Source organism: Entelurus aequoreus, linkage group LG22 (assembly GCF_033978785.1).
Source record: "Entelurus aequoreus isolate RoL-2023_Sb linkage group LG22, RoL_Eaeq_v1.1, whole genome shotgun sequence".
Classification (NCBI taxonomy): domain Eukaryota; kingdom Metazoa; phylum Chordata; class Actinopteri; order Syngnathiformes; family Syngnathidae; genus Entelurus; species Entelurus aequoreus.
Window position 1 is genome coordinate 22376394 of NC_084752.1, and position 19662 is coordinate 22396055.

General features: G+C 38.7%; 1 protein-coding gene across 2 annotated transcripts in view; it reads left to right on the forward strand.

Annotated features, from left to right (window-relative positions):
* LOC133639270 (CMRF35-like molecule 5) overlaps positions 1-18337 on the forward strand; it is a 29183-nt gene extending 10846 nt beyond the window's left edge. Inside the window, exons 4-10 of one of the 2 annotated variants that reach the window (XR_009823760.1) lie at positions 934-999; positions 1096-1203; positions 4519-5091; positions 5183-5245; positions 14261-14389; positions 14465-14557; positions 18305-18337. Coding sequence is in view for 1 of the 2 variants with exons in the window: in XM_062032468.1 (XP_061888452.1) it covers positions 934-999; positions 1096-1203; positions 4519-4709 (365 nt within the window). In the remaining variant the exon portion in view is untranslated. Of the gene's footprint in view, positions 1-933; positions 1000-1095; positions 1204-4518; positions 5246-14260; positions 14390-14464; positions 14558-18304 lie in introns of those variants that run through there. The other variant, XM_062032468.1, reaches the window with a different exon arrangement.
* The last annotated feature ends 1325 nt before the right edge of the window (positions 18338-19662 follow it).

Sequence of the window (19662 nt, forward strand, 5' to 3'; positions counted from 1 at the left end):
CAAGCAGCTGGAAGTACACACAAAACAAAACACTAGAGCAGCTGGGAGTGCACAAAAAGCAAAGGACTGTGAGGCAAAACAAACATGAAACCCTTAAAAACCAAGAAACCTTCAATGAAACAGCAGCGACTGAATGGGAAAGGATGGTATTTAAGCCCTCTGATAAGTCAAACGGAAACAGGTGTGCTGGCAAACAAGGTAAAGGGGCTGCAAGACAAGTATCAAAGGAAGTAGATTTGAAAAATAAGAGCGCAACACAGGAACTAAACCAGACATAGGAAAACAAAGACGTATGACCCACCTGGACAAAGAACAGGCAGAAAAGGGAAAGACATATGTGTTCTTGTCTCACATAAGGATTGGTGGCCTAGTGGTTAGAGTGTCTGCCCTGAGATCGGTAGGTTGTGAGTTCAAACCCCGGCCGAGTCATACCAGAGACTATAAAAATGGGACCCATTACCTCCCTGCTTGGCACTCAGCATCAAGGGTTGGAATTGGGGGTTAAATCACCAAAATGATTCCCGGGCGCGGCACCGCTGCTGCCCACTGCTCCCCTCACCTCCCAGGGGGTGAACAAGGGGATGGGTCAAATGCAGAGGACAAATTTCACCACACCGTGTGTGTGAGACAATCATTGGTACTTTAATGGGCTAATTAATTCAAAACAACCTTCAATATGACGCAGCACAGTTGTACGCCATGGCAAATTAATATAACAATGTTGTTCAATAAAAAAACTCTCTCACATCAATCAAATAAATTACAGGAAGTTTTACATTTGCAAAAGCAGAATAAGAGTACAAGAGTTGCACACACCCATAAAGATCTTTGTTCCCTTATTGTTTTTCATTGCACTGTTTCGATGATCGCTGATAATGAAAGAAAAACTACCTGACCTCATGTTCACTCTTTAATTTCCTGTTTGTTTTTAAGCAATAGTACAAGAAAAAGAGACAACAAAATTACCTGAACAAGTTCATCCAAAAACTTCAACATCACGTAAGTCACTATTAGCTGGATATGAAATCATACAGACTGTGTGCAGCAAACAAATATCTCAGATGTGATTTTTTTTTCTTTTTAATGTCTTTGCAGTGAAGCTGTTGTACATCGGAGCGAGCCTCGCAGTGACTGTACTCGTTTTGGCAGTAGTCATCCTCATATATTTCCGACACAAAAAAGGCCACATTTGCACATCTTCTGGTATGGAAAAAAGACATTGGACATGTATGGAAGAGAACAATTTCACAAGAGAAACAACAAATAAAAAATACCTCCTTAACCGCAATGTAAGACAATTTAAAGGCCTACTGAAAGCCACTACTACCGACCACGCAGTCTGATAGTTTATATATCAATGATGAAATCTTAACATTGCAACACATGCCAATACGGCCGCGTTAACTTATAAAGTGCAATTTTAAATTTCCTGCCACACTTCCGGTTTAAAAACGTCTAGATATGATGACGTATGCGCATGACGTCAACGGTTGATACGGAAGTATTGGTACCCCATTCAATACAATACAAAAAAGCTCTGTTTTCATTTCAAAATTCCACAGTATTCTGGACATCTGTGTTGGTGAATCTTTTGCAATTTGTTTAATGAACAATGAAGACTGCAAAGAAGAAATTGTAGGTGGGATCGGTGTATTAGCGGCTGGCTGTAGCAACACAACCAGGAGGATTTACTTGGATAGCAGACGCGCTAGCCGACGCTAGCCGCCAACCGCACGGATGATCGGGTGAAGTCCTTCGTCCTTCCGTCGATCGCTGGAACGCAGGTGAGCACGGGTGTTGATGAGCAGATGAGGGCTGGCGTAGGTGGAGCGCTAATGTTTTTATCATAGCTCTATGAGGTCCCGTTGCTAAATTAGCTTCAATGGCGTCGTTAGCAACAGCATTGTTAAGCTTTGCCAGGCTGGGAATTATTAACCGTGTAGTTACATGTACATGGTTTAATAGTATTGTTGATCTTCTGTCTATCCTTCCAGTCAGGGGTTTATTTATTTTGTTTCTATCTGCTTTTGAGCCCGATGCTATCACGTTAGCTCAGTAGCTAAAGAGCTTCGCCGATGTATTGTATTGTGGAGATAAAAGTCACTGTGAATGTCCATTTCGCGTTCTCGACTCTCATTTTCAAGAGGATATAGTATCTGAGGTGGTTTAAAATACAAATCCGTGATCCACAATAGAAAAAAGATAGAGTGTGGAATCCAATGAGCCAGCTTGTACCTAAGTTACGGTTAGAGCGAAAAAAGATATGTCTTGCACTGCATTCTAGTCCGTCACTCTAACGTTCCTCATCCACGAATCTTTCATCCTCGCTCAAATTAATGGGGTAATTGTCGCTTTCTCGGTCCGAATCGCTCTAGCTGCATTGAAAACAATGGGAAATTTTGAGGAGTCCTTCCTCTGGTGACGTCACGCTACTTCCGGTACAGGCAAGGCTTTTTTTTATCAGCGACCAAAAGTTGCAACTTTATCGTCGATGTTCTCTACTAAATCCTTTCAGCAAAAATATGGCAATATCGCGAAATGATCAAGTATGACACATAGAATGGATCTGCTATCCCCGTTTAAATTTTAAAAAATTCATTTCAGTAGGCCTTTAAAAAGAGACCTTTTATTCAAGACCCGTTTTAGACAAAAACATTTTCAAAGAGGAACTGCACTTTTTTTTTGCAATTTTGCCTCTCATTTACAACCCTTATGCATCTTTTTTTTATGCATTATAACTAGTAATTAAACGTGAGCAAAAGTCAGCTTACAATGGATGTAATGGAAGTCACTCTATTCTGCCTTTAAAGAGCTCTAAAAAAAACACCCAAACTCCTCCATCAATGTTTTATATACATGCTGGTATTATATATGTAATGTAGTAACAGGAATATTCAAAATAACATGTATTATCTAAGTATTTTTGCTCATTTTAGGCATACAGTGCACATTAATTTCACAAACGCATCACGACGTTTGCTTTTTCCTTCAACAACATCACTGATTACTACTCAATGCAGACATAATTAGAGCCAACAGTCATAATACAACATCACTTACTGCACAATGTCTGCGCTCACTGGGATGCTGACCAACAGGATGTTGATGTATTCCCGTTTAGATGAAGAAGGACCCATAATCCTCGCAAAGAAAAAAGCGTCTTTTTGTGTCTGTCTCGCTATTACTGGGTCTAAATTGGATGCCAAATTTAACCAACTTGTCAGATTATGTCCTCATCTTTCTCCTTTCAAGGTGAGAGGTATTATTTATAGACTTAGACTTAGACTTAGACTTCCTTTTTATTGTCATTCAAATTTGAACTTTACAGCACAGATAAGAACGAAATTTCGTTACATAAGCTCATGGTAGTGCAGGATAAAAAAAAACAATAAGGTGCATATATAAATAAATAAATAAATATATATAAATAATATATAAATACATATATAAAATAAATAAATATTTATAAATACATATAAATAAATAAATAAATTACTGTACAGATAAATATATTGCACTTTTTCTCATGCGTCCACATTTATGGATGTATGTTATATACATATACATATATATATATATACATATACACATATATATATATATATGTTATATACATATATATATATTTTTATTCCAGCGAGATAATCCATTTTGGGGGGAGTTGAGGGGATAATTTAATTATGATGCGTTCAAGAGTCTTACGGCTTGAGGGAAGAAGCTGTTACAGAACCTGGAGGTTCTGCTTCGGAGGCTGCGGAACCTCTTTCTAGAGTCCAGCAGTGAAAACAGTCCTTGGTGGGGGTGGGAGGAGTCTTTGCAGATTTATGATATAGGAAAGACCTCCAAGACGCCAGTTAGCTCTCTGTGATCATGGCGCAGCAAAACATAGTTTGTCTGTGTTAGCGCTTTTAATAAGAGTATCACTAATGTTTGGTTACAATATTCATGTCACTGAATGTAAATGAAGTAATGTTGGTGCTTTTTAAATGGTTATTTTGAGGGCGATGTGGTCTGAATTGAGGAGCTCCCATTGACTCCATTGTAAGCTGACTTTTACTTATGTTTATTTATGAGTTAGAATGCATTATTGGCAACATTTTAAAAAAGTGCAGTTCCTTTTCAAAGACAAAATTAATATTATTTACCCAATATCAGTTAAATCAGTACATCATCATCATATTTTATTAATCATATTTCTTAGTGGCTGAGTTGTTGTTTCATGACTGCTTCCTTGGTCACCATGATCTTAATTTGCACCCTATATCGCCTTCTGTTGTTTGGTGCACATTTGAGCTTATACACTGAGAATTTTGCCATCAGTTTTTTATGCCCTAGCTATGAAAATATTGAATTTATAATGAATGATTCCTACTTCTTGGAAATGCATTTATCGCAATCATGTCTGGAACCAATTACCAATGACTGTACATCTTATGTTAAGCATATTTAACACTGGACATCATAGCAGGTGTCACACACACTAAAAAATGCAAGTCACTGATACCGCTGATTCCACAGACCAACGCCAGGATTCCAGCAACTCCATCACTGCGTCCTCACTGATTAATCCAGACTGTCCTCACTATTCCACCGTCAGCTACAACAGCCGCAGAGACAACAGCCATGTCCCTCCTCAACCTGCAGACGTGACCTACTCCCTTATTAAGCTCAGTGCCGCAGCTGAATCGGCCATCTACTGCAACTTATGAAAAGTGGGGATGCAGTCTCGCTGAAGCCACGACTGCATTCCACAATGACTCATCAGATAACACAGAATGGCCGTTACATGATAAAATACAGGAACTTTAGTTACAAGGTCTCACCTGTTTTTTTGGGGAGTTTTTTTTGTCTCTTCTCTTTTCTTCTGTTCCACTTTCTGATGCACAACACAGGAGTCACATCCTTGTCTCAAAATATCATGCAAATGTTCTCACATTCAAAATACCGAGGATACTGTCAAGCACACACATACACCCGGAGATAGAGAGAATACATACACATAAAGAAGCCACTAATTCATAATGGATCACATCTGCAAAATGCTAAACGGAATAGAAAAAACATTGAGAGTGACCATCTACACCATCACTGGTAATATTTTTTTTCTTGTTAGACTATATAAAGACCAAATATTTTAGTAATGCGGCGATTAACTACGTATTTATTTGTACTGTTTTCTCAGCCATGCTTGCAATATTTACTGTAACAGACAGCAAAAATGTCTCGCAGGCGATCAGCAATGACTGTGAGTAAAATTACATTGCTATAAGTTCTTTTTTTTGTTTTTTGTCTGTCTGTTATAGCTGTAAATGACACACGATAGTGTCAAAGGACACCAAGTTGGGTTAGAAATATGAAAAATATGAAAAAATAAAACATTTTTACTCTTGATTTTGAGAAAAATAATATTATTGTGAACCAGGTGTGGTGGTGTTCTTGGACGACATTGTGATGCACGTTGGGTCACCTGCTGTGCATGTCAGCCTCTCTGAGGTACTCCAGGTTCTGGCACACCACATCCTTACCTTGAATGGTAAAAAGTGTGTCTTTGCTAGATAGATAGATAGATAGATAGATAGATAGATAGATAGATAGATAGATAGATAGATAGATAGATAGATAGATAGATAGATAGATATATAGATAGTACTTTACTGATTCCTTCAGGAGAGTTCCCTCAGGAAAATTAAAAATTCCAGCTGCAGTGTACAGAATTGAGATCGAATTTAAAAAGTAAAAAATAAATAATAAATAATGGGGGTATATGTTATTGTTTTGCATCCCCTGTCATCCTAGTAGCCTCCCTCCCCCCAGAGAGGAGTTGTAGTCTGATGGCGTGTGGGACAAAATAGTTTTTGAGTATATTAGTCCTGCACTTGGGATGAAGCAGTCTAGCACGGAACAGGCTACTCTGGCTACTGATAATGGTATGCAGAGGGAGGCTGGCATCATCCATGATGCTCATGATGCAACATTATTTATAAAGCACAGGCAGGGACAATGTCGTGGCGGACTTGCTCTCCAGAGCCACACCCAGCACCGTGCCAAACACCACTCAGGACCCCGCGTAGCCGGGGCTCGTCCTCATGCTGCACACAACGCTTCAAGCAGCTGTCACTGCAGGAGCTCCAAGCAAGGGGCGTAGAGGGGGGTGTTGAGGTGGGCGGGGTTGGGGGGGGGGGGGACGGTATTTGGTGGTAGCGGGGGTGTATATTGTAGCCCGGAGGAGTTAGGGATGCAAGGGATTCTGGGTATTTGTTCTGTTGTGTTTATGTTGTGTTACGGTGCGGATGTTCTCCCGAAATGTGTTTGTCATTCTTGTTTGGTGTGGGTTCCCAGTGTGGCGCATATTTGTAACAGTGTTAAAGTTGTTTATATGTCCACCCTCAGTGTGACCTGTATGGCTGTTGATCAAGTATGTCTTGCAGTCACTTTCGTGTGTATGCAGAAGCCGCATACAACATGTGACTGGGCCGGCACGCTGTTTGTATGGTGAAAAAGCGGACGCGTCAACAGGTTGTAGAGGACGCTAAAGGCAGTGCCATCACGGCACGCCCTTAATATTGCTGTCCGGGTGAAAATCGGGAGAAATTCGGGAGAATGGTTGCCCCGGGAGATTTTCGGGAGGGTCACTGAAATTTGGGAGTCTTCGGGAGGGTTGGCAAGTATGATGCAGGATGACCCTGTGCAACCTGAGCCTCGTCCTGTCAGGGCCCGCCAAAGGCCGCTAAACTTAGAGGTTTAATTGAGCAATAGCCTAATTGAGAATAGCGTGGCAGAACAATCCACAAGGCTAGGCGAGTATAGGTCGGCAGTCCACCCGGCGAGTCAGTTAGGTCGTCTTTGTGCTTGGTTTGCTGTTTTCGTGTAAAGCCTTGCTATTTTTGTTGTTGTTGTTGACATCCTTTAAACATGTGCTGGTGTTGGTGTGTTACGACAATAATGTGTGGTGCCATAAAGGAGTTTGACCCTCCCTTGTTAGAGGTGTCGTAATTAAAAATAGACAGTTGTGTAAGCACACAGTCGAGTCCATGTACCCTTGGATATGACAGTAGTGTTGTTGTTGTTAAAGGGAAAAGCAAATGTTGTGATGCGTCTGTAACATTTTTGCGCCGCTGTATGCCTAAAATGAGAATAACACGTAAATATTACACCTTATCATGAGTATGTCTGTTACTACATGACATACAGTATATACCAGGGGTCACCAACGCGGTGCCCGCGGGCACCAGGTAGCCCGTAAGGACCAGATGAGTAGCCCGCTGGCCTGTTCTAAAAATAGTTCAAATAGCAGCACTTACCAGTGAGCTGCCTCTATTTTTTAAATGTTATTTATTTACTAGCAAGCTGGTCTCGCTTTGCCCGACATTTTTAATTCTAAGAGAGACAAAACTCAAAAAGAATTTGAAAATCCAAGAAAATATTTTAAAGACTTGGTCTTCACTTGTTTAAATAAATTCATTAATTTTTTTACTTTGCTTCTCATAACTTTCAGAAAGACAATTTTAGAGAAAAAATACAACCTTAAAAATTATTTTAGGATTTTTAAACACATATACCTTTTTACCTTTTAAATTCCTTCCTCTTCTTTCCTGACAATTTAAATCAATGTTCAAGTCATTTTTTTTTTAATTGTAAAGAATAATAAATAAATTTTAATTTAATTCTTTATTTTAGCTTCTGTTTTTTCGACGAAGAATATTTGTTAAATATTTCTTCAAACTTATTATGATTAAAATTCAAAAAATTATTCTGGCAAATCTAGAAAATCTGTAGAATCAAATTTAAATCTTATTTCAAAGTATTTTGAATTTATTTTAAATTTTTGTTCTGGAAAATCTAGAAGAAATAATGATTTGTCTTTGTTAGAAATATAGCTTGATCGAATTTGTTATATATTCTAACAAAGTGTAGACTAAATTTTAACCTATTTAAAACATGTCATCAAAATTCTAAAATGAATCTTAATCAGGAAAAATTACTAATGATGTTCCATAAATTATTTTTTAAAGTTTTTCTCTTCTTTTTTTCGGTTGAATTTTGAATTTTAAAGAGTTAAATTGAAGATAAAGTATGTTTCAAAATGTAATTGTCATTTTTTTTCGTGTTTTCTCCTCTTTTAAACTGTTCAATTAAGTGTAAATATCATTAATTATTAATAATAACATAGAGTTAAAGGTAAATTGAGCAAATTGACTATTTCTGGCAATTTATTTAAGTGTGTATCAAACTGGTAGCCCTTCGCATTAATCAGTACCCAAGAAGTAGCTCTTGGTTTCAAAAAGGTTGGTGACCCCTGGTATATACTATACACATCATGTATATCAAATGTTGTTGGAGGTTTTAAGGTGTTTTTTAGAGTGCTTTTTAGGCGGAATAGAGCGACTCCCATTGGTTCCATTGTTAGCTTACAGTTGCTAGTGTTTATTTATGAGTTAGAATGCATAAAAAAGAAATACATATGTGTTCTTGTCTTACAAGGTTTGTGAATGATAGGCACAATTCCCCAAAAAAGTCCCCTTTAAAGACGACAGTTCAGCCTGTGTAATAACGTCAATTGATGCCTGGCTATGTGTGGAAATATTGCAGAGGGTATCCATCTTGACAGAGGCGGTCCTGGCAAGGATTTACGCCCTGGACGAACCATCCATTGCCCCACCCCCCATCCTTCATCACAGGATCTAATAACCATGCTTTAAAAAATCCTTAAAGAAAGCTAAAAAAAAAGGAAGGGAATACTCAATAGAGCTTAAAACAAAAGATTCCTGCAGTAAACTATTTCGTATTTTACATACGAGTTTTGCATCATCCTAATAACATCTAAACCAGGGGTCACCAACCTTTTTGAAACCAAGGGCTACTTCTTGGGTACTGATTAATGCGAAAGGCTACCAGTTAGATACACACTTAAATAAATTGCCAGAAGTAGCCAATTTGCTCAATTTACCTTTAACTCTGTTATTATTAATAATTAATGATATTTATCTTTGTGGAAACACTGATCATCTTAATGATTTCTCACAATAAATATATATAGAAACAGATAAATATCAATATGCAACACTTTATTTTTACATTTTCTCTAAATGCACATTTTTCAAATTGAACACTTTCAAATGATCACTTCTAAGACAGTCTTGTGAAATCACAATATCCCATTTTAACTAGCTAGCCACTAACATTTTTTAACAAATCATGAATTACTTTGCACCATGTTTGTACAAATAATAACTCATGTAAAATACAAAAGTAAACTCTCAAATTTTTAAATCATGTCACACTTTGAACTGGACACCAAATCTGTTATCTGTTTCTTTGTCAGTTAGTGGGAAGCCTGGCATTGCATGCTGTTAACTAGTGAGTTGTACTCTGGTGTGTAACTTGACACTGCAACTCTGAGTGAGTCTTGCAGATGTGCATCAGTGAGGCGTGTTCTGTGTTTGTTCTTGATGAAGTTCATGTCAGAAAAGGCTGATTCACAAAGATAAGATTTTTCCTCATTGTTTGCGGAACCTTCTTAATCTTTTGGACATATTTTCACAGCAATCTGGCCTTAAGCTTAATTATGATAAATGTAAAATGTTAAGGATCGGAAATCTAAAGGGAACGTCCTTTCGAATGGAATGCAAAGTGTTTTGTTTATAAATTATATGCAATCTGTTGTGTTCCCTAATTTTTTTCTGTGTACATGAATGAAGGTGTGTGTTGCTGAGTCCGACTTGGACATTATCTGGACTGGGCCTGGTTTAAAAAACCCTTTAAAAAAATCTAATTTCATTGACAACCTGGTCTGTTGAAGATAAGGCCCTTTTTTTTAAAAATAAAATAAAATAAGATAAATAAATAAAAAACATTTTCTTGGATAAAAAAGAAAGTAAAACAATATAAAAATAATTACATAAAAAATAGTAATTAATGAAAATGTTAGTGGACCAGCAGCCTATACAATCATGTGTGCTTCAGGGACTGTGTCCCTTGCAGATGTGTTGTCTATGTTGTGGGAACCAGAATATTGGTAGCAGAAAGAAATAACCCCTTTTGTGTGGATGAGTGTGCATGGGGGAGGTTGTTTGGGTTGATGCACTGATTGAAAGTGTATCTTGTGTTTTTTCTATGTAGATTTAATTTTTAAAAAAAAAAAAAAAAATTTTTTTTTTTTTTTTTTACATTTTTTTTTTTTTTTTTTTTTAGAACAGGCCCGCGGGCGACTCATCTGGTCCTTACGGGCGACCTGGTGCCCGCGGGCACCGCGTTGGTGACCCCTGATCTAAACCGTTCAAGTTATGACAACACACCAGTTTTGTACATACAGAAACAGCAGATAATTAACATAATATGAGTTTAGTTCTCAGACTGTAGCAGATTTTTCAACCCATGTTTGTCCCCTTGTTTAAGCTGCTTACAAAACTGGCACTGATCATACAGGGAGCGGACCGCCACAATCAGACAGTCCGATACCCCATACTCTCTGAGCACTCCCCGCAGGACTTCCCACAAAACACATGTAGACTGGTTGGGCAAACTCCCATGCACCCTCAAGGACCCTGCCGAGAGTATAGAGCTGGTCCACAGTTCCACGACCAGGACGAAAACCACACTGTTCCTCCTGAATCCGAGGTTCGACTATCCGGCGTAGCCTCCTCTCCAGTACACCTGAATAGACCTTACCGGGAAGGCTGAGGAGTGTGATCCCACGATAGTTAGAACACACCCTCCGGTTCCCCTTCTTAAAGAGAGGAACCACCACCCCGGTCTGCCAATACAGAGGTACCGCCCCCGATGTCCACGCGATGCTGCAGAGTCTTGTCAACCAAGACAGCCCCACAGCATCCAGAGCCTTAAGGAACTCCGGGTGGATCTCATCCACCCCCGGGGCCTTGCCACTGAGGATCTTTTTAACTACTTCAGCAACCTCAGCCCCAGAAATAGGAGAGCCCACCACAGGTTTCCCAGGCACTGCTTCCTCATAGGAAGACGTGTTGGTGGGATTGAGGAGGTCTTCAAAGTATTCCCTCCACCGATCCACAACATCCGCAGCCGAGGTCAGCAGAACACCATCCTCACCATACACGGTGTTGATAGTGCACTGCTTCCCCTTCCTGAGGCGGCGGATGGTGGTCCAGAATCGCTTCGAAGCCGTCCGGAAGTCGTTTTCCATGGCTTCCCCGAACTCCTCCCATGTCCGAGTTTTTGCCTCCGCGACCGCTGAAGCCGCACACCGCTTGGCCTGTCGGTACCTGTCCTCTGCCTCAGGAGTCCTTTGAGCCAAAAGAACCCGATAGGACTCCTTCTTCAGCTTGACGGCATCCCTCACCGCCGATGTCCATCAACAGGTTCTAGGATTACCGCCACGACAGGCACCAACTACCTTGCGGCCACAGCTCCAATCAGCCGCCTCGACAATAGAGGCGCGGAACATGGTCCATTCGGATTTAATGTCCAGCACCTCCCTCTTGACATGTTCAAAGTTCTTCCGGAGGTGGGAATTGAAACTCTCTCTGACAGGAGACTCTGCCAGACGTTCCCAGCAAACCCTCACAATGCGTTTGGGCCTGCCAGGTCTGTCCGGCATCCTCCCCCACCATCGCAGCCAACTCACCACCAGGCGGTGATCGGCAGAAAGCTCCGCCCCTCTCTTCACCCGAGTGTCCAAAACATGAGGCCGCAAATCCGATGACACAACTACAAAGTCGATCATGGAACTGCGGCCTAGGGTGTCCTGGTGCCAAGTGCACATATGGACACCCTTATGTTTGAACATGGTGTTCGTTATGGACAATTTGTGACGGGCACAAAAGTCCAATAACAAAACACCGCTCGGGTTCAGATCCGGGCGGCCATTCTTCAATCAAAATTTATTTATATAACCCTTAATCACAAATGTCTCAAAGGGCTTCACAAACCACAACGACATCCTCGGCTCAGATCCCACATCAGGGTGTTTGAAAAAATCTCAACCCAATGGTTGAAACCTTGGAAGGGCCTGCAGATGTGGGACACCACATACTCCGAGGTCACATTATTACACAGTGCATCCTTTTAGTGAGATATACGTAAGTTAACCAAGAAAAAGCCAAGTCTGACATACTGACATGTTATTGCATATGTTCTGGTAGAATGTTATGATCAACGGAATGTAAAGCAGGGCTGAGATCAGGTGGCAACAACGTGGATGATGCAACAGCATCCATAGTAACAAAATATATTAGTTACTTTCGCGATTGCCTTTTCAGTAGTTTAATTTGCCTTAAAACCCGACTGAAAGAGTTTTTTTCTAGGATTTTAAAGATAAACGAAAGGTGTAACCTGTAGTTTAGCAAGAGGTCGGAATTGAGATTCGGTCTTTTAAGCAAAGGATGGATAACAGCTGTTTTGAATGGTAAGGGAACAGAACCAGAGGAGAGTGATAGGAGCACTGATGGGGCATTTTATTTAGCTGGAAATGGCACAAGACAGTGACACGATGATAATCATGTAAATTGATTTTCAAAGTGTGACATTTTTCTTTGCGCCTTCTTTTCCTCCCCCGAGATTTCAGGAGAGGTGTAGCAGCTTGAGAAAATAAAGAAAATAAAAAAATGACTTCAAAACTTTTAAGATAACTAAATACCTATATTCATTCCAAGAGTGATTTGACGGGAATATCTATTTATTTTTTTTAGAATAAAATTAAAAATCCTTTTTTTTAAATGAATATTTCTAAGGTAATTCACGTCTACAATATTCCCTTTCCGTAAATGCTATTTGCTTTGACTAGAAATGTGGTCAGCGTGTGAATAGATTTGTGCTAAATCGGACACATTCAGTACAGTTGGCTACACACATCTGCTGAAGACGTCCCTATTTAAAGGCCTACTGAAATGAAATGTTTTTATTTAAACAGGGATAGCAGATCCATTCTATGTGTCATACTTGATCATTTCGCGATATTGCCATATTTTTGCTGAAAGGATTTAGTAGAGAACATCGACGATAAAGTTTGCAACTTTTGGTCGTTGATAAAAAAAAGCCTTGCCTGTACTGGAAGTAGCGTGACGTCGCCGGTTGAAAGGCTCCTCACATTTCCCCATTGTTTACACCAGCAGCGAGAGCGATTCTGACCGAGAAAGCAACGATTACCCCATTAATTTGAGCCAGGGTGAAAGATTTGTGGACGAGGAACGTGAGAGTGAAGGACTAGAGTGCAGTGCAGGACGTATCTTTCTTCGCTCTGACCGTAACTTAGGTACAAGGGCTCATTGTATTCCACACTCTCTCCTTTTTCTATTGTGGATCACGGATTTGTATTTTAAACCACCTCGGATACTATATCCTCTTGAAAATGAGAGTCGAGAACGCGAAATGGACATTCACAGTGACTTTTATCTCCACGACAATACATCGGCGAAGCACTTTAGCTCCAGAGCTAACGTGATAGCATCGTGCTTAAATGCAGATAGAAACAAAAGAAATAAGCCCCTGACTGGAAGGATAGACAGCAGATCAACAATACTACTATCAGGAGACACCGAACCAAACACTGGACCTGTAACTACACGGTTAATGCTGTGCCGCCTGTCGAAGCCTAGCAATGCTGTTGAAGCTAACTTAGCTACGGGACCTCGTCAGAGCTATGATAAAAACATTATCTCTCCACCTACGCCAGCCCTCATCTGCTCATCAACACCCGTGCTCACCTGCGTTCCAGCGATCGACGGCGCAACGAAGGACTTCACCCGATCATCGATGCGGTCGGCGGCTAGAGTCAGATAGCGCGTCTGCTATCCTCAAAGTCCTCCTGGTTGTGTTGCTGCAGCCAGCCGCTAATACACCGATCCCACCTACAGCTTTCATCTTTGCAGTCTCCATTGTTCATTAAACAAATTGCAAAAGATTCACCAACACAGATGTCCAGAATACTGTGGAATTTTGCGATGAAAACAGAGCTTTTTGTATTGAGATACAATGTGTCCGAATACTTCCGTTTCAACCATTGACGTCACGCGCATACGTCATCATACATAGACGTTTTCAACCGGAAGTTTCGCGGGAAATTTAAAATTGCACTTTATAAGTTAACCCGGCCGTATTGGCATGTGTTGCAATGTTAGGATTTCATCATTGATATATAAACTATCAGACTGCGTGGTCGGTAGTAGTGGGTTTCAGTAGGCCTTTAAGGAAGTGATAGCATGTAAAAAGTTCCATCTTTAAAAAGAGCTATCATCGTCAGATAAACAAATGGGATGATGACGAGTGCATGTGTCTAATTTGCATACAGCTGAACACACACACAAGACTAGAAAATCAAGACACCCAACTATGAATGTGACAGTCACACCTGTGTGGAGACCAAAGTCATCTATGGCATCTTCAATGACAACACAATCAATGCACAGTTTTTACAAAGGTAACTTGTTTACTTGTTTACAGTATATCACAGCAAACACATAGCTATACAATCCTTACCTGTCAATGCTTCCAGATATCATTGTGGCTGTGCCGGTGTGTTTGATATTGTTGGCGGTAGCTGTGCTCACAATTGTCTTGCTTCGACACAAAGTCACTAAGAAACAAGGTGAGATTTTTTTTTTTGGTTTGTGGAACTCCAATTTATACAATAAAAAGATAACACAACATATCCACTAAGCACACATAAGAAGCATAATATGATTTCATATCGTTTCATATCATATCATATATCATATGACATGACATGCCATGCCATGCCATGTCATGATATAATATAATACTGTATATTATAATATGATATAATATAATAGACTAGAATAGAAAAGTTCTAATTGTTTAACTACACTACTTATCGTATGACATGACATGACATGAAATGTAACATGACTTACTGTAATTTAATATGATATAATGTAATATAATACGATACAATACAATGTAATATAATATCAGAATCAGAATCAGAATCAGAAACACTTTAATAATCCCCCAGGGGAAATTAGCATTTTCAGCACAATCCAATTCAAGAGCAGACAAACATTACAGGGAGACAGAACAGGATCGCTAATGGGTCTGTCAAATTCAGGCGCCCCTTACAAAAAAGGTGAGAAACAGGTAAACGCTGGGGAAATGGAGAAAAAAAAAAAAAAATTCAGTCTAAGCCTGGGCCCCTGGATAGGTGGTCCAGACTGAGGCCAAGAAGAAAAAAACCTCATAGCCATAGCACATATAAACATGTGCGTAAGAGGGAAACATCAAAGAACACAAAGGACATTAAAGACATTAAAAAAGCAGAGCTGATGCAACCAGACACACAGACACAAAAGTAAAACAACAACAACAAAAACAAACAAAAAAAAAACAAAAAAACATATACACTGTGGTGGCCTCTGCAGTGTTCCACGCCTTTGTCTGCTGGGGTGGGGGGAGCATGGCCATAAAAAGGAGCAGACCCAACAAAGCAACCAAGAGAGCCGACTCCACCCTCGGCCGCCCACCAACTCTCGGCCAGTGTCCAGTCCGCATGGATGAGCCAGGATGCGTCCAAGGAGACAGAGGTGTCCGATACCTGCTCATTCAGCCAAGACACTGTGAAGCTTGTCCGCAACCATGTCTCTTCATCCGCATCTCCTCCAGTCTCTCCAAACGGATTCTGGTGTGGCAGAGACCCAGCAGCTGGTCTCCATGGCCAAAAGGCTCCCGGGAGGCAGATCTTAGACTTAGACTTAGACAAACTTTAATGATCCACAAGGGAAATTGTTCAACACAGTAGCTCAGTTACATTGATGGAAAGGACAATGCAGGTATAAATAGACTAATATAGCTACTAAAAAATCTAACATATACACAAATATATACATAATATGTGTACAGAGTAATTTATATACAGATATATTATATTATGTCTATAACATATATACAATATAAACCAATGACCATGTACAATATTACAGTATATACAGTCTATATGACAGCAGCAGCATAAAATAGAGAGTAGGTCGAGCAGGAAATTAGAAAATAGACATTATAAACAAAGAGAAGTAGCTAACATGTCAGATGTCAGATCCAGAAGTTCACAAAAAAGCACCGTATATACTGCATATAATAAAATATAATACAATATATTTTATAATCTCATATCATAATCAAAATCAAATTAATTCATAAATTACATTTAACTATTGGACTTACTATAATATGATTTAATATAATATGATATGATATGATATGACATGATATACAACGTAATATCATAATAATAATTAATTAATTAATGTAAAATAACACAATTATAAAATTTGATTTAATGATGATTTATCCACGGCAAATCTTTGATTAATCTGATTAAAAATTATAATTGTTTGACAGCACTAGATATAATGTAATGTAGTATAAAATAATATAATATGATATAATATGGTATAGCATTAATGATTATATAACATTATACATTTTATTAAATACAATGTAACACATTAACCAAATATTTATATTAATCTTAATAATTATTTCATCTTTATTAGTCACATATTTACTGGTTGGCTGGGAGAAATCATGATGATTTTGCCTTTTAATGGGATATCAAACAAGTGCTGTAGAACTTGTACACCACTGCAAACTTGAACCACATTAATAAACAATATCAACAGTGTATGGATAGTATCCATACACATGCAGTATCCATTGGATACTGCATGTATTTGACAGTGAAGAAAAGTGAAGGCACGATTTTTATGAATCTCCGATTGTGCAATCCATAGGCGCCGATCTACATTTCTGCCAGTGGGTGCTCGGTATGTGTTGTCCCGATACCGATATTTTGGTACCGGTACCAAATGTATTTCGGTACTTTTCTAAATAAAGGCTTTATTTTAACAAAAAAATCTTAGGGTACATTAAACATATGTTTCTTATTGCAATTTAGTCATTAAATAAAACAGTGAACATGCTAGACAACTTGTCTTTTAGTAGTAAGTAAACAAACAAAGACTCCTAATTAGTCTGCTGACATATGCAGTAACATATTGTGTCATTTATCATTCTATTATTTTGTCAACATTATTAAGGACAAGTGGTAGAAAATGAATTATTAATCTACTTGTTCATTTAATGTTAATATCTGCTTATTTTCTGTTTCAACATGTTCTATCTACACTTCTGTTCAAATGTAATAATCACTTATTCTTCTGTTGTTTGATACTTTACATTAGTTTTGGATGATACCACAAATTTGGGTATCAATCCGATATCAAGTAGTCACAGGATCATACATTGGTCATATTCAAAGTCATCATGTGTCCAGGGACATATTTCCTGAGTTTATAAACATAATATACATTAAAAAAAAACGAAAGAAGATTTTGTGATGTTAAAAAATATCGATGTAATCATAGTAGTATCGATTAGATACGCTATTGTACGTGCTATCATTGCATCTACCATGAATTGATTAACGTAGACCCCGACTTAAACAAGTTGAAAAACGTATTCGGGTGTTACCATTTAGTGGTAAATTGTACGGAATCAATCAATCAAACAGTGGATGTTAGGTGTAGATCCACCTATGGCGTTTGTTTATATTCTAGCGTCTCGGAAGAGTTGGTGCTACAAGGAATTCTGGGAATTTGTTCTGTAGTGTTTATTTTGTATTGCGGTGCAACTATTCTTCCAAAATGTGTTTGTCGTTGTTGTTTAGTGTGGTTCCACTATATGGCACATGTTTATGACAGTGTTGGCATTGTTCACACTGCCACCCTTAGTGTGACTTGTATGGCTGTTGAGTAAGTATGCCCTTCATTCGTTTGTTTATAGTATGTACGAAGTCAATTTGATTGTGTTATAAATTCATTACTGGGCATAATGAAATCTTGTTTGACCTTTGAAAAGTATATGCTTAGTAACTTATTGATAGAATACAATAGAAAGTACTTTATTGATCAGCACCACGAGAATAATATGAATACAGTCTATTGTACAGCATTATTCACATGTGAAAAATAAAAACACAGTCTATTATACAGCATTATTCACATGTGAATAATATAAATACAGTCTATTATACATTTAAGTACAGTCAAAAAGGAACATGTATCCCAATAATTATGTAATACCTACAAACTCGCCACAAAATTAACTACAACAAGATAGATTTTTCAAAAATTATTTTAAGATTGAAAGTTGCCATCAATCCCACGTGGATGCTCGGGCCCCGAAGCACCGACGAGATCGCCGCCTGTGGTGCACTCTGTACTGAAAGTCATGGCAAATAACTCACCTAAATGATGCAATCACACAATACGTTTTAAGTCTTTAGTCAAACGACCAATGTCATGTTCCAATCACTATGCTGCAGGAGGATCATCAGTGCAGGGGCCAACTGCTGTATTCAACGATCCGGTTTGTGTGTTTTATATTTGTTTACTTCTCAGCTCTACAGCTATTCATCCCTCATTCAGTTCCTCGTTTCTATGTCCTCTCCAGGGAGATCCTGCTGATCACCCCTATGAGGAGATACCGATCCGACCCTTGTCTGGTTTGACTGGCCTTGTCCGGCCTCCAGTAGACCAGGTGCACTATTCTAGGGTCACTTTCCATCAGGACTTAGGCAGCATCTCAACAGAACAAAACCCTGATAGCAACATTGAGTACTCCTCTGGCAGTGGAATTCAGGTTAACATGAATCAAGATGCAAATAGTATTTACTCTACTGTAAAAAAAACCTAAGACGCAATGACAGCGTGGAATATTTTCAATTGGCCTTGAATGACTGAAAGGTTCTGGAATTCATTTTGCCATCCATCCATTCATCCATTTTCTACCGCTTGTCACTTTTTGGGGTCGCGGGGGATGCTGGAGCCTATCTCAGCTTAAGCAATTATTGTATATTTTGGGTTTCTATGGATTTTATTTTGTAATTTTTGGCAAATTTTAGCTGCTTGATATTTCTTTCTTTTTTATTTTTTTTTATTTGTTTTTTTGAATTGTTGACATATACAGTCCAGAAAGTACAATTAAACACATGTCAAATGCCAAAAAACATTCATTTTTACTTGTTTACTTTCCAAGCCCAAATTAAAACTGCTCTCTTCATCTAAGACGTCCAACACAAATTTAGGAACACACATTAAGGCAGGGGTGTCAAACTCATTTTAGATCAGGGGCCACATGGAGAAAAATCTACTCCCAAGCTGGCCGGATTGGTAAAATCACGGCACGATAACTTAAAAAAATAAATAAAGACAACTTCAGATTGTTTTCTTTGTTTAAAAATAGAATAAGCACATTCTAATATTGTACAAATCATATTGTTGTTGGATTTTTTTTTTACAATTACCTGTTGCGGTTAATAGTACATGCACTTTATTTGTCGTTATTTATATTTTCTGAATAAATTACACTACCGTTCAAAAGTTTGGGGTCACATTGAAATGTCCTTATTTTTGGAGGAAAAGCACTGTACTTTTCAATGAAGATAACTTTAAACTAGTCTTAACTTTAAAGAAATACACTCTATACATTGCTAATGTGGTAAATGACTATTCTAGCTGCAAATGTCTGGTTTTTGGTGCAATATCTACATAGGTGTATAGAGGCCCATTTCCAGCAACTATCACTGCAGTGTTCTAATGGTACAATGTGTTTGCTCATTGGCTCAGAAGGCTAATTGATGTTAGAAAACCCTTGTGCAATCATGTTCACACATCTGAAAAC